We start from the raw sequence: 14,206 nt of genomic DNA on the forward strand, positions 1-14,206 counted from the left end.
TCCCGTTTGTGAGACCGAGCCGCCATCTTATCGCGCCGAGGAGGAGAAGAGCAGCAGCAGGCAGATATGGCAGACTACAGCAACGTGGCTCCCCCGTCCTCAAACGCCGGTGGCGGCATGAACGACGCTTTTAAAGACGCTCTGCAACGAGCACGACAGGTGAGAAGACGACTACGGAATCACTCGGGCTAAAAATATCCCGCAGGCCGGGAACGAATTGCGAGTTTTCGGCGCTTTCTGTCGTTGTGCTCTGAAGGTAGCTGAGCTAAGCTAACGTTGCGTTACTCTGAAAACGAAAACAGACGGGAAAACACAACAGATCGCAGCTTAGAGTGGTTAAAAAATAAGATAATAATTGTATAAGTTAAATGCAAGCTGGTGTTTTTGTGTTGTAGCAAAATTAACCGATTTGCTAAAGTGAAACCTGAAGCTCCCCTTTGTTGGACTTCCGGCTAGGACAGTAGGCCGCAGGCAGCACGCCTCTCCTCTCCAAACGCACCTTAAGAGACACGAACAACAAATACATGATCTCGGGAGTTCACGTGTTCTCTTGTTGCTTCATTTTTTGCTTTCAGATCGCAGCAAAGATTGGCGGGGACGGAGTTGCGGCACCCCCGACAAACGAGTTCGGCTACGGGGGCCAGAAAAGGCCCCTGGAGGACGCTGGTGGGTATTTTCCCATGCCTAACCTGAATATCGGTCAGTGGCTCAAATCGATCTCAATGCAAGTCTTTCTAGTTAATGCCTGCCTTTGTGTTTCATTTTTTAGCAGCTGCTGAAATGCATTTATTCTGTTTTAACGTCCATAACCCAGTTATTTTGTTTTTTTTAATCGTTTTTTCCTCTCAGTGTGAATTTTCACCTTTAGATCTAACACTGTACATTATTACTAACCAGTTAAAAAGCAGCAGTATGTTGCACATGGCATGTGTTTAGGGTGATGGTTTTACCTTATCTTCTAATGTCTTGTAAATATTTTCATGTGTCAAATCATTTTTTATTTTTTTTTTATTTTGATTGAGTGGACCAGACTGGAGGCAAATATTGGTTAAGGCGTGAGTGGGTGTAATTAGCTTTACTAGCCTATAAACAGGTTAAGTAGATGTTTTTTGGTGGTTAATGTGGTCCAAAATGAAAGCATGACAGTTTCCAGTTTGCTTGGTTCACACATGTACTGATTATAAAGTCTGGAAAAGATTGGGGGGAAAAATCATGGTTTTAATTACATTATAATGCTTAATCTGGGTTTATTTACTTTCTCTGGGTTTGGAAACTTAATATAAAATAAAAAACAAACAAACTGTACTTCACAAAGAAATAAGACCAGTTAACACACACACAGTTATTAACTCTTAACTTCCTCAGCATTCAAGTTGTTGGGGTATGCGCCGACCTGACGTGTAGTTGTTGTATGTAGAAGGTTGGGGCGTAGGGTTAAAATGGAGTTCCAATAATTACGTTGTAGCTCTGGCACGGAAGTATGATTTATGTGCAACTGAAAGCACCTTCAGGACACTTGGATTTAATGCTGCTTTGTATTTGCCTCAGATCTTGGCGCTGGGAGTGACACTCCTGAGTTTAGCGCGTTCCACTAGCGAAGGCTGAAAAACAGGATTTGTTTTGTTCCTCAGCAAGACAGAGCTATTAACGCATTACTAGCAGTGCAGCACAGTTCTTGTTCTACTTTTGTTTTGGGTTTTTCTTCCTCACTTAAAAAGTGAGTTGCAGCATGTTCCTGTATAGACGCTGGTCACTGATCTCAGCATGTCTTATTTAGCGAGTCGCAAATCCACAATGATGATTTACAGACTTTTACAGCTTTTCTGTTGCTTATGTTCTCTACCCTCATCTAAGATTGTTAAATCGGGATTAGCGGGACATCTCAGGATTTCTGAGTTGGAAAAACAATTTGGGGGTGTTCTTCTGAAAAATCTGACATCCTGCTTGAGAGGTATAATTGAGGTATAATCGGGTTATAGGCACTGATCAAGTCAGAACTGGGGTTAACAAACCTTTGAGAGCTGAACAAATACAGGGACTTCAATGGTGATTTATTTCTAATTTGGAGCCAATGAATTGACTTCATTACTGAGTTAATAAGTGCAAGGACTCTGGCTGCTTGAATAATCTGGCAGATAGAACATTACAGTATAGCTCTGTGTTGCAGAGTATTGTTGAATTATGTTAAACAAAACTGAGGATTTAGCATCAGCGTTGAGTAGGACTAAACATCTTCAGATAGGATATCAAGCCAAGTATGCATGCAGGAAGCTGGCAGATGAGCGTCTAATCCAGCTGTCTGAACTGTTTAAATTCCATGTAGTGTTGACAAATGAATTTTAGATGTGTAAAATCAGTTTGTTTTTTCTTTGATTGGGGGGGAGCTAATAATGTGATGTGGCATGGGAATAATGAGAGGTACTTACACTGGTTATGTCATTTTTTTCACAGACCAACCAGAGACAAAGAAAGTGGCTACAAATGATGGTAAGTGAACTGAAGGTGCAGTTGTATTTACTACTTTAAAAAGGCCAAATATGTGCAAGAATGTGAAATTTGGTTCTTCAAAATTGTATTTTATTTTATTAAGTCTTCTTTTGGCTAATTGGTCGTCTTCTTGCAGCCTTTTCAGGTATTGGAGGAATGGCTGGTCCCCCAAGGTAAACGGGCATTATCAATTTAAACATGTTCACATACTGTGCTTGGCTTCATTGTATTATAAAGTTTATGTTGATTAATCTCCCGTTATCCTAAGGTCAACATCAGAAGAATTCAAGGTCCCAGATGGCATGGTTGGCTTCAGTAAGTGTTTGTTTAAAAAAAACCAAAAAAAAAAAACCCAAAAAGCATAACTTCTGTGCTCTTAGAATTTGATATTTATACTTGGTTTTTGTCATTGCCTGTTCTAGTTATTGGAAGAGGAGGTGAACAAATATCACGTCTCCAGCAGGAGTCTGGGTGCAAAATACAGATTGCCCCTGGTAGGTTTGGATTTGCTGCCAGTGCTGAGAAGTCGGAGCATACCAACTGTTTTTGGAGGGTTTTGTGTTTACAGTGTCTTCTCTCTTGTAGACAGCGGAGGGATGCCAGATCGGTCGGTGACATTAACAGGATTACCAGAATCAATCCAGTAAGTGTCACCCCTGTTTCATATGCAGAATTCCCGTGGAAGCTGGTGTGGGCAGCAATGTATTTTTGACCAAAGTCCAAAAGTTGCCATTATAATTTTTGCTGTAATCGAGCAGCCCTACTATCCGTTACTAAACAAAATGGTAATTTTTTTTCTCCCTTAAGGACGGCAAAGAGGCTACTAACAGAAATCGTTGAGAAGGGGCGTCCGGCCCCAGCGTTCCACCACAACGACGGCCCAGGAATGACTGTTCAGGAGATTATGGTACCTGCTTCTAAAGCCGGACTTGTCATTGGCAAGGGAGGAGAAACCATCAAAAGCCTTCAGGTGAGCCTCAAGTCAAAGTGAGACAAAAAAAATATAGAGATAATTAGATGTGATTGCTACTGACTCACCTTTTGTTTTATTTTCTCATTTGCAGGAACGAGCTGGAGTGAAAATGGTCATGATCCAAGATGGGCCCCAAAACACAGGCGCAGACAAACCACTACGCATTTCAGGAGAACCTTTTAAAGTTCAGGTGAGACTTCAGCTGGGATTTTGATGTCATAAAACTTTTTTTTTTTTTTAAATTCCAAGTCTTCCACATGGAGACTGTACTGTAATAATATGTACTTTGTCTCCCCAGCAAGCCAAAGAGATGGTGATGGAGCTGATTAGAGATCAGGGCTTCAGGGAGCAGAGGAGCGAGTACGGTTCAAGGATTGGAGGAGACAGCTTAGATGTCAGTACTTGTCATTTGTTTAATTCATCACGTTGTTGACCAGGGTTTTTGGATCGTGTTAATTTTGCTTTTCTGTCCTCTTATTGTTCAGGTTCCTGTCCCACGTTTTGCAGTAGGAATTGTTATCGGGAGAAATGGAGAAATGATCAAGAAAATTCAGAATGACACAGGCGTCAGGATTCAGTTCAAACCAGGTGAGCATCTAACATGACATTCATGAAGCAAATCAAGCAGTTTAAAATGGTCTGTGATGAAAACTCATGCACCACGCTGATAAGCTGATGTATAACCCCAACCCTATGATCTGAGACCTGAACACATGCACAGTGCATCGCTGGTTAGAGGCATAATTAGAGGAAATACTAGAAAAGTATATATTTGTTTAATGTGACAGCAGTAATAGAAATCAAAGCTGAAATTGTGATTCAGTTGTCTCAAATCGCCCTCCTTCCTCTCTCCAGATGATGGCACCACACCAGACAGGATAGCGCAGATCATGGGTCCCCCTGACCAGGCTCAGCACGCGGCAGAAATCATTTCCGACCTGTTGCGGAGCGTCCAGGCGGGAGGACCTCCAGGGCATGGAGGTGGCAGGGGACGCGGTCGCGGTCAGGGCAACTGGAACATGGGCCCCCCTGGTGGCCTCCAAGAGTTTACCTTTACGGTCCCGACCATGAAGACTGGTCTGATCATTGGGAAAGGTAAGTCGCTCCTCAACAGCAGTGGGGCTCGAGCTCAGTTATTAAAACAAACTTTAGGAGTGTAGTGCACTCTTAGTAATCACCTTATGGAGTAAATAATGGTTTAAAATGTGTATGGTCTGTGATGAAAACTCATGCACCACGCTGACAAGCTGATGGATAACCCCAACCCTATAATCTGAGACCTGAACACACAATAGAGAGTGACACGGTGAAGGTAGAGAGATCAGAGAGACGAAAGGGTCAACCAAAACGGTTAAAATATTTTTCTCCCTGTAAACTCTGACCATGTTTCTCTTCCAGGTGGTGAGACAATCAAGGGCATCAGCCAGCAGTCGGGAGCCAGAATCGAGCTCCAGAGGAATCCTCCGCCCAACGCTGACCCCAACATTAAGATGTTTACAGTCAGAGGGTCTCCTCAGCAGATCGACTACGCCCGGCAACTAGTGGAGGAGAAAATTGGGGTGAGTTAACTGTTTTTATAATTAGCCTCCATGTGAAGACTCCGGTATTTATTTTTTATTTACCCCTCTTATACTGACCGCACCATTTCTCTGATCAGGGACCTGTCACTCCCATGGGTGGCCCACATGGCCCTCCTGGCCCACATGGAGGACCAGGTCCACATGGTCCTCCAGGACCACCCGGACCCCCTGGTGCTCCCATGGGTCCATACAATCCTGGACCATACAATCAGGGCCCACCCGGACCACAGTAAGTACAGTTGCCTCCTCTTTGATAGTAAGAATATCTGAACATGGCTGACTGAGAGATGATGGTTACTTATTTTCTTCCTTCAGTGGTCCTCCTGCTCCATATCAGCCTCAGGGATGGGGCAACGGCTACCCACACTGGCAGCAGGGCCAGCCTGATCCAAGTGAGTATTTGCTAATGGGGGCATTTGATGTGAAAAGCCCTTTGCCATATTTTAATATTTGAAATCATACTCAGAGGTTAGAAAGTATATCTGTTAGTCATAAAATACAGCGACCCAACAGAAACAAAATGAAAAACAATGGAACAAACAGGATAAATGTTGGAAAGCGCTAAAGGGTGAAGTTTCAGGGCCAAAGAGCTCGGTGCTTTGTTTTTTAACTATGAATTTGCACTCTGGGGAGAAGCAGTGCCCCCTGTAGGCACAAAAAGTAATTACAGAAGTAAATGCTCTTTTATTGACACTCTTGTTTTTTTTTCTTGGAATTATTTGCTTTCAAAATATTATAGCATTTGAGATTTATGTGCTAAAACACAAGTATTGATTACATCAGCAGATTTGACGATACATGGTGTCTTATTACAGTTGGCTAGCATTAGCCTTTGCACGTCTTCAGTAAGGCACAACATTGCTGCTGCCAGAATGAGTCCTGGCTGTTGTGTGGTTACCAGCTTGTTTCTTGCGTGCAGATAAAGCAGCAGCGGATGCCAACGCAGCAGCGTGGGCAGCGTACTACGCTCAATACGGCCAGCAGCCGCAGGCTCCCATGACCCCGACCAGCGGAGCGCCCGGCACCAGTCAAGCCAACGGCCAAGGTAACCGGAGTGTTTTTTCACTTAAAGCAAAGCAGAGGAGCAGAAGAAACGGAAAGTGTTCAGACAAGCTCAGTGTAGTTCAGTAGACTTACCTGATAGTGTGCTGTGCTCATGTCTCATTTGTGTTACTAACAAACACAAATTGGTTTGGTTTCAACTTTTAAATGACTTTGCTTTTGCAGAGCAGCTTTTTAACATTTTTTTTAAATACCCCAGGAACAGGGTAGTTTTCCTCCACCACCCCTAGGCTGACAGCCCAACCCAGGCAGGTGGAGGACAAACTGCTGAGAATGATTGACTAATTACAAGTACCGTTTTCTTTAACAGGTGACCCACAGGCTGCAGGTCAGAGTGGACAGGCAGATTACACCAAGGCCTGGGAGGAATATTACAAGAAAATGGGTATATGAACGTAGTTTCAGTGTACACCTCTTAACACAAGACAGTCTAAACAGCCCTCGGCCATTTAGTCAGCTTCTTTTTCAGGTCTGGGTATTTGTGAGCATTACTAACCTGCCGTGGAGCGTTTTCAAGTGTGCCTCCACTTTGTTTGACTTTTGACGGCTGTGCTGTTTAGACTGGGACACTTTGACTATCTGCAGGACTGCTGTGGACACAGATCCACCTTTATCAGCTCAGAGTAGATTATTTTCTAGACTAAGTCAGGGCTTTATCCACACTGATGGCACAGTCTTCCATGTGCTATGAATGTTTTACTGTTATTGAGTGTGTGTGTTTTGTGGAGTTAAATGATGAGTGTTTGACTTGTGGGGTTGTGCATATAAGCAATGTAGGGTCATTGTTTATGTTTTGTGGTTCGATTTGATGCTTGAATGCTCTAACGTGTTTCTTCCTTTTCACTCTGCAGGTCAACAGAGTCAGCAACCTCAGGACTACACGAAAGCCTGGGAGGAGTATTATAAGAAACAAGGTGAGTGCTCGAGCAGGGTTTTGTGCTAAAACGCGCCGCAGATATGTCTGAAACCCTACGCTGTAACTCACTGCCACCCGACATGCACATCTGTAGAACAATGTGACTGGTTTGTTTCCTCCCCATTTCCACCTTCTGTTTCTTCAGCTGGATGAGTTATAAATGTTTACTTGCACATGCTGCATCATAGACTTTACATTCATTCAACGAGAGTAAGACCAAGATCAGCATGCTTTAGTGTATATAGTATAGTAGTATAAGAAACTAAAGCCTGGTGTAATAACCCTTTATTGTGGTTTTGGATGCTAGCATGGAGGAAAACAAGCGTACTACTCCTAACACAGCATAGGTTAGGCTTTTGTCTAGTTAAATAACATCTCATCGCTCCTCCAGCTCTAAGTATGAGTGTGTTTGATGTTAAAGGGTGGTTGCCTCCACAAGCAGCCCTCTTGCTAGTAGAGTTGCTGTTCTCGCAGCCGCCCAATAGAAAGGAAGAAGGTTTCTGACCCGCCACCAAGAGACCTCAGTGGCGGGTTCGTTCCCCTTCTTATAAATCTAATCTGACAAGATTGGAAGCATTTACTGTGGCCTGAATTTTTTTTTGTTCTACTTTTACAATTTATTTAATAGTAGCTGAATGTATGTTGGGAAAGCTGTGTTATGTCTAATGGTTGTTAATATCCTTTGTCGTGCTCTTGTCTGGCTGGTCTGCTTTATATACTTCTACTTCTTTACTTTTATATTATTATTCTTCTCCTTCTTCTCCTCATTATTATTATTATTATTATTATTATTATTATTATTATTATTATTATTATTATTATTATTATTATTATTCTTCCGTATATTTGTTATTCTCTCACTGATTTAATTTCCAAAACTGGTAAAAAAAAAAAGTAAACGCAGAGGAGGAATCCATGGTAGTGAACAGGGCATTCACAGCCAAACGAGTAGATATCTTTCGGCAGGGTGTTGACTTGACACTTATGAGGTCGATTTAATGTTCAAATCCCACATGAACTGACCACATAACCATTAAATGCAAAGTGCCACGCTCAGTGACACGTACAAGTTAATTTGATTCCTGTGGAATGTAACTAATGACTTCAAACATGTTAAACTGGCCTGATTTTTTTTTTTTTAATTTATATTAAAGACTCATTATTATTATTTTTTTTAAAATAAAATTATTTTCTTTGAGTGTCTAGCAGATGAGTCACCAGGAGCCTCCCTAGTTGAATAGCTGCCTTGTTGGCTTGTGTAACTAACCCAGAGAAGCATATTTGGCTTTCTGTTCCTTATATTTTAGTTCTATAAAAAGCATTCATGAATTTTATCATGGTGTCTCTTAGGTGCAGTGAGAAAACTTCAGACTTGACCTTGAGCTTCTTGGCTGTACAAACTTATTTTTTTCTCTATTATTTTTATCCCCTGCAGGTCAAGCGGCCCCTCAGGCCACAGCGGCAGCGGCTGCCTCTCAACCTGGAGGCCAGCCGGACTACAGCGCGGCCTGGGCGGAGTACTACCGGCAGCAGGCCGCTTATTACGGCACGGCCAACCCACAGCCGATGGGCGCGGCGCCACAAGCTCCCCAGGTACACCCGCCCCGATAATAATGCGCTGTCCACATTCACGTACACTCAGTCGTTTTGCACCGTAACCCGCTTCACTCCTCAGGTTTTCACAGGGCTCCGGTGACCGCAGCAGCCTCACACACTTAACCAAAACCACCTTCCTTCCTACACAGGCTTTTTAGCTTTTTATTTTGGGAAGCTGAGTCCACTGTTTCTGCTGTTAACATGCAATGTATCTTCTATGTATTTCTTCTGCACAGGGCCAGTAATGTGAAGTGGACATAAAGTAAATGCTACATTGTCGAAACAAAATCCTTTGTTAAATGTTTGGATGCAGACGCCTTGATGAAGATCTTAAATTTCCTTGGTTTGAAAGTGTTTCACATAGATGGCAGATTACCCGGCGAACACGTCCTCTTTGATTTTTCTCTCTCTTTTTTTTTTTTTTTCCATTTTGTTATTCTTTTTTTCTTGTAAATGCTTTGTTTTTAGTGAGGTAATTATACATATGGTCATTCCAGCCCTGTATCTACATTAAATGTGGTTAGAAGTCATGTTTATTAAACTGTAGACATTACCATGTAAAATCATCTCAGTTTTAAAAATTGCTCTTGCCTGTTGTGTTTTTTTGCAATAAAACAAACTGAAACCTCCTGTGTTGGTAAGTTGGGGTGGAGATGTATTTCTGTATGATTGTTTTTGTTTTACCGTGAGGCCGCTGAGCAGGGGGGGGGATAGGTGGGGTGGGCGTTGTAGTTTGAACTGATTGTCCAAAACCAAATTGTGCTGTCCTGTCTCTCTCCAACTGTCTATAAGACTCGTAGTCACATTACTTGCGTGCAGTGATGCCGGGTGGTTCAGACTTGTTATTTATATATTTCATATTATTTCTAGCAAGTAGAAAAAATGTTTGTCACGAGAAAGCCGACGGTATCTGTGTGTCGTGATCTCATGCATTACCTGCGTTGCTGTGGCATTCCTTCTCACTTTTTGCATTGGTTGCTGATATTGTTGAGGTGTAGTTTGCACTGTATATATATATATTTTTTATTTTTTGCTGCCTCCCTTGATAGTCACTTCATCCTCCACAGGCAAGTTTAGAAAAGCGGTAAGCCAAGTATCCTTCTCAACATGCGGTTCTAAGAAATGATGCATATTTTTAGTGTTATATATCCATCTACCTTTTGTGCTGTTCTTTTTCCAGGACAGTGAGGTAAAATTGTTTTGAAAAGGAGAGAGGGAGAGAAAAAATGCATTGAAACATTTGTCTTGCCCAATTGTGAACTCACATGTTTACACTTGTCTTTTTTTGAAAAGAATGTTTTTAAAAGTATAAAACGATGCAACAAAAAGTGGTAGATGTTGTAGGGTCTGGGGTGGTTAAGCAGTCGGCATCCATCAGTTGAGCCCTCCTGTAATGTAAGTACAAAAAACCTGTGATTTGACTTTGAGAAAGAACGCTTTATAAACTGCCAACGATGTAGTATTTTTTTATTTTTTCTCAAATATTGCCCTTTCCCCTCCCCCCCCTCCCTCCTTTGTCTTTGGGTAAGTATGAAATGTTCTCAGGAGAGGCTTAGCGCTTCAGAATGTGATGATTCTTGTACCACATGTTTCTGAGATTCTCTTTACTCAGCTCCTGTAGATTGTTTGTGTAGGTAGTTGGATTTCTGAACTGAGGTCTGTTACACTGCTGGTAGGAACTGTTTAAGGATGTCCATGTTGGGGTTTTTTTGCGTTCTGAATATTTGCCAACTTGCCATTGTGTAGTTGATGTCTTTTTAAAAACAAAATGCCATTCATTGCAATATATTTGCTTAGAAATCTCCTGCATAACTCCAGCGTAGCATGCTTAGGTTTCTGCTGATAATCTCTCTCTAATATGTCCTTTATAATAAGCATGTGGAATGCTAGTAGTGGAAGTGCTGCTGATTAGCTCAGTATTGATGATGATTTTTTTTTTTATGAATGAGCACTGCTGTGAAAGGCTGTTAATGTTAAAGTCCAAACGATCTCTTTGACTGCATTGTTCACTGACGGCAAAGAGTGCAATATATACATACATATATATCTGATCTTTGCAGTGTCATCCCAGACCTTGCACCTTAGGTTCTGCTGCAATAACACAGGTAAGCGAAACCTAAGGAAAACCAGTGTTTTTGTCCAGTGACATACATGCAAACAAATGCTTACCTGTGTCATTAAACAAAAAGAAAATGTCCAGGAAATTCACAGCCCATTTTTTTCCCATGAATGAACTGCATGATGTGAAGTTTTGACAAGTGAAAAGGTTGTTGCATAGGAGGTAATGTCGAATCTGCTTAATATGATAATAGCCTCTATATTTGCACCCTGGTAAGTCTGAAAGTGACTGTATGTCGATGCTTTAGATTGACACTGGTGTAAAACTGCATGCTAAACTGCTAGGTCAAAGAAACGAAACGGTTCAATACATGATTTTTAATAATTTTTTTTCCTGTCGTGGTGTGAATCTGCCCTCAAGTGCAGTGCAAATCTGCTATTGAAACGCCTTCACTTCTCGCTCACAGTGTTGGAGGATGCTGCAGGCTTAGGTCGTAGAATCAGGCCCGTGTCGTAGTTTGTCCCCCCCCCTACACACAAAAGGAGGAATCCTTTGAGTCTATCCTGCTGCTGAACGTAGACCGTTCAAGAGCTCCAGTGATAAGGTAAAAAACCCAAAAAAAACAGCAACCCAATGAAATTTAAATTCTTTGATTGCAAAAAGTGTTGGTTAGATTTGTTTTTGCTGCCCGGTTTGACTTGTCTCTTTTTAACCATGATGCCATAGTTTGTTTAGAGTTGTCTGAAAGTTGTTTTTAATCGCTGTGAATGCCTTCATGAGTAACTTTCAGCAGACAGGAATGTGCTTTAGAAAGTTGGATGAGGACAGGAACTTTGGGGTTTATCAGTTTAAAACACTTCTGTAGTAAAAATAAGGTCACTCACTGTTTGTTGGGGCTGTGTACACGTGAGACACTCAGTGTTTCAACACAGAGTTCGAGGGGTGTAGAAGACTAAACAAGGAGCATGCCTTAGAGGTAATCAAGGTTTCATGTGCTGTGTATAATCTATTGGTTTGTTTCTTGAATTTAACTTGTTTTTGGTTTTGAAATGTTGCCATGTTCATTAAAGTTGTAACAAATAAACTGGACCATTATTGTGGAGTCTTATTTCAAAGGAGGACATTCTCAGTCTTTATTTGCACACATTCAACTTTATTTCACCAATCGGTCAAAACAGGTAACACTTTAACATTGTATGATATGATCCCAGCTGAACAACAAACACTCGTTTCTTGTAACCTTTCTGGACTTAGTCTGGAAAAAAAAATCAGAACAAAGCAATCTCCATCCAGTCTATACGCATGTTTGAATTTCAGAAGTCTACAGCTTAAGAGATAAGTGCTCACGGTGATCTATTACGTATGTGAACACCTAAAATGCAAAACTTGAAAGTGGACCTATCCTCTTTTTACAGTGGTGGATGATTTTGCATTAATCATGGCTAAAGTTACTGAAGTCTATCTAATCCCGGTGAGCTCCATGTGTCATCAGTGAGAGCAGTTCTCTTCAACATGGTCATCTGAGACATGGTGATGAGAGCACAACAGCCCTGCCCATCTCGGAGGGAAAGCCAATCAGATAAAATCTGGCTTAATGCAGTATACCAAGATGGGGAATGACTGCTGGTGGAGCAGTGACATGGAATGAAACCAAGCTGGCTCAATGAGACTTTAATAGGCAGGACAAAATGTTTGCTGATGCAATCCTGCTGATCTTCACCTTAGTTCAGCTTGTATTGCTTTTTTTAAATTATTATAAATAGTTAATGACTAAGAATTACCAGACAAATGGGGATTATTTTGAACTTTGAATCATGCAAAGCTACACCAGTTGGGAGCAAGAATAATACTGTGCTCATTGACAGTTCTGTATGTCCACTTTTAAGACAACATTTGGAGATTGCAGTAGACTGACACCCCAGACTTGACTCTACATTTTCTACTTCTGTAGGAGCTTGAGCTTCAAGCATGCAGTGTATATTCTGTACACAGTAACTGATCTGCAGGACAGACATTAACACACTACAGTATTTTTTTAAAAACTTCCCAGATGATTGGAAACATGAAGACCGTGGGCTGACATTCAGCGACAAACACAAGGCTTGAATATTTGCATTTACAATAAGGCTTTCTGTGTTTCTGCCCGTCATGAAAAACAGAGCGGCACAAGTTGTACAGCAGCTGGGCAGATGTGCAGTCGCGATGTGTCGACTTAATATCATAATGGCTTTGGAAGCTTTGTGTGCTAAACTTTAATATTGCATAAAAGTTCTGTGGCTTGTAGTGTCAAAAAAACCAAAACAAAAACTTTCCCCCTTTCAAGTAAAGAAACTGAATCGCTGCATTTTATCTCCTATTCAGCACATTTCCACCTCTTAAACCGAGGCCCTTTGTTCAGCGAAGAGCAGCTCTGGGCATAAAGCATGTCCTCGCGTCTGTGAGAGCGATCACTAACCTATTAATGCATGCAGACGCTATTTCTACAAATAAGCTCTGCACCTGTCTGCTGTATAATAAAATAAATTACCTCTTCGTTCACAAACTGCTCTTAATGGCATTAAAATTCCCTCAATTTACATAACATAACACCTACTGCAACAGATTCCAAGCCTGCCTCAGTTTATTACTACACAAGTTCATATTTAATAAATATTATTGCTGTTCTCTTTGAACCTTTTAAAAGCGCTGCTATGGCACATTGAAAAGCGGCCAGGGGAATAAGAAGAGGAAGTGGAGGCCACACCAGAGACCGTGAGCATGCCTGAAGACAAACGGCTGGTTCAGTTTACGTGGATCCACTGACTTTGGACATCATGACACTGGCATGATGGGAGACATAATGAGTTGATTTCACAGACTGCAGGTGAGCTCACACCTACAGTTTCCTTTGGTCCAACATTTGGTGTGAACTCACCCCTGAACGAATGCTGGGACTGACTTGTGTAATATTTAAAGACTTGGCCGTGTCTCTCACTGCACTCGTGCCTCCAGCAGGGCACTGGGAACCAGGTGCACCGGTGGTGAGTTACACCCATTCAGGTACCGCAGCGAGTCGGCTCCCAGGTAGGCGAGCAGCAGTTCCGAGCGTCGGTGGAGCAGCTGGAGCACGTCGTCCGCCAAACTCTCCACCGAGCAGTAACGCACTTTATCCAGATCAAAGATGTCTTTCAGGAAGTGCAGCACCTGGTCCTGCAGGAGAAACAGGACTCATGAGTAACTCAAAATTCATCATTAAGGGTGCAGGAAGGTCGTCAAATGTCGTCCACAGGGGGGAACGAGTTAAGACTGGGAGGTTCAGATTGTATAAGCTCTTTAGTTTTTTTCCTTTTCCCCTAATCATAATATGGTTTTTAAAATCAGGGGCAGATTTAAGGATCTCAGAATAGATATTACAATACAAAGAGTTTTAAAAGGCTGCTGACTCCCAGTCCTGCAAACATCCCAAATCTCAAACTTACACTTTTTTCTCAACTACATTTACTTTTAGTTAAGTACAAAAACTCGTTTAAAAGCAGTGGGTGAACAAGATTAAT

The 14,206-nt window shown here is 41.8% G+C and overlaps 2 protein-coding genes across 5 annotated transcripts in view; one reads left to right on the forward strand and one right to left on the reverse strand.

Annotated features, from left to right (window-relative positions):
- On the forward strand, positions 1 to 11,762 carry fubp1 (far upstream element (FUSE) binding protein 1). Of its 4 annotated transcripts, none has more exons than XM_080906675.1 (20): positions 1 to 159; positions 576 to 699; positions 2,452 to 2,487; positions 2,624 to 2,660; positions 2,756 to 2,802; positions 2,910 to 2,981; positions 3,073 to 3,130; positions 3,295 to 3,457; positions 3,552 to 3,650; positions 3,759 to 3,854; positions 3,946 to 4,048; positions 4,316 to 4,555; positions 4,859 to 5,019; positions 5,118 to 5,269; positions 5,356 to 5,432; positions 5,960 to 6,085; positions 6,413 to 6,487; positions 6,954 to 7,016; positions 8,454 to 8,611; positions 8,851 to 11,762. In XM_080906675.1, the coding sequence occupies exons 1-20, from the start codon at positions 67 to 69 to the stop codon at positions 8,857 to 8,859; spliced, it is 1,989 nt and encodes a 662-aa protein (XP_080762801.1). In that variant the 5' UTR covers positions 1 to 66; the 3' UTR covers positions 8,860 to 11,762. The 4 variants fall into 4 exon arrangements, with proteins under 4 accessions (XP_080762801.1, XP_080762802.1, XP_080762803.1 ...); XM_080906676.1 differs by having other exon boundaries at positions 576 to 666; XM_080906677.1 differs by lacking the exon at positions 6,413 to 6,487.
- Positions 9,067 to 14,206, reverse strand: part of miga1 (mitoguardin 1) — a 20,741-nt gene continuing 15,601 nt past the window's right edge. The window contains exon 16 of the mRNA XM_080906679.1: positions 9,067 to 13,862. Coding sequence (XP_080762805.1) covers positions 13,644 to 13,862 — 219 coding nt within the window. The 3' untranslated portion in view covers positions 9,067 to 13,643. The remainder of the gene's footprint in view (positions 13,863 to 14,206) is intronic.

Source organism: Rhamphochromis sp. 'chilingali' (genome assembly GCF_963969265.1).
Source record: "Rhamphochromis sp. 'chilingali' genome assembly, chromosome: 16".
NCBI lineage: Eukaryota > Metazoa > Chordata > Actinopteri > Cichliformes > Cichlidae > Rhamphochromis > Rhamphochromis sp. 'chilingali'.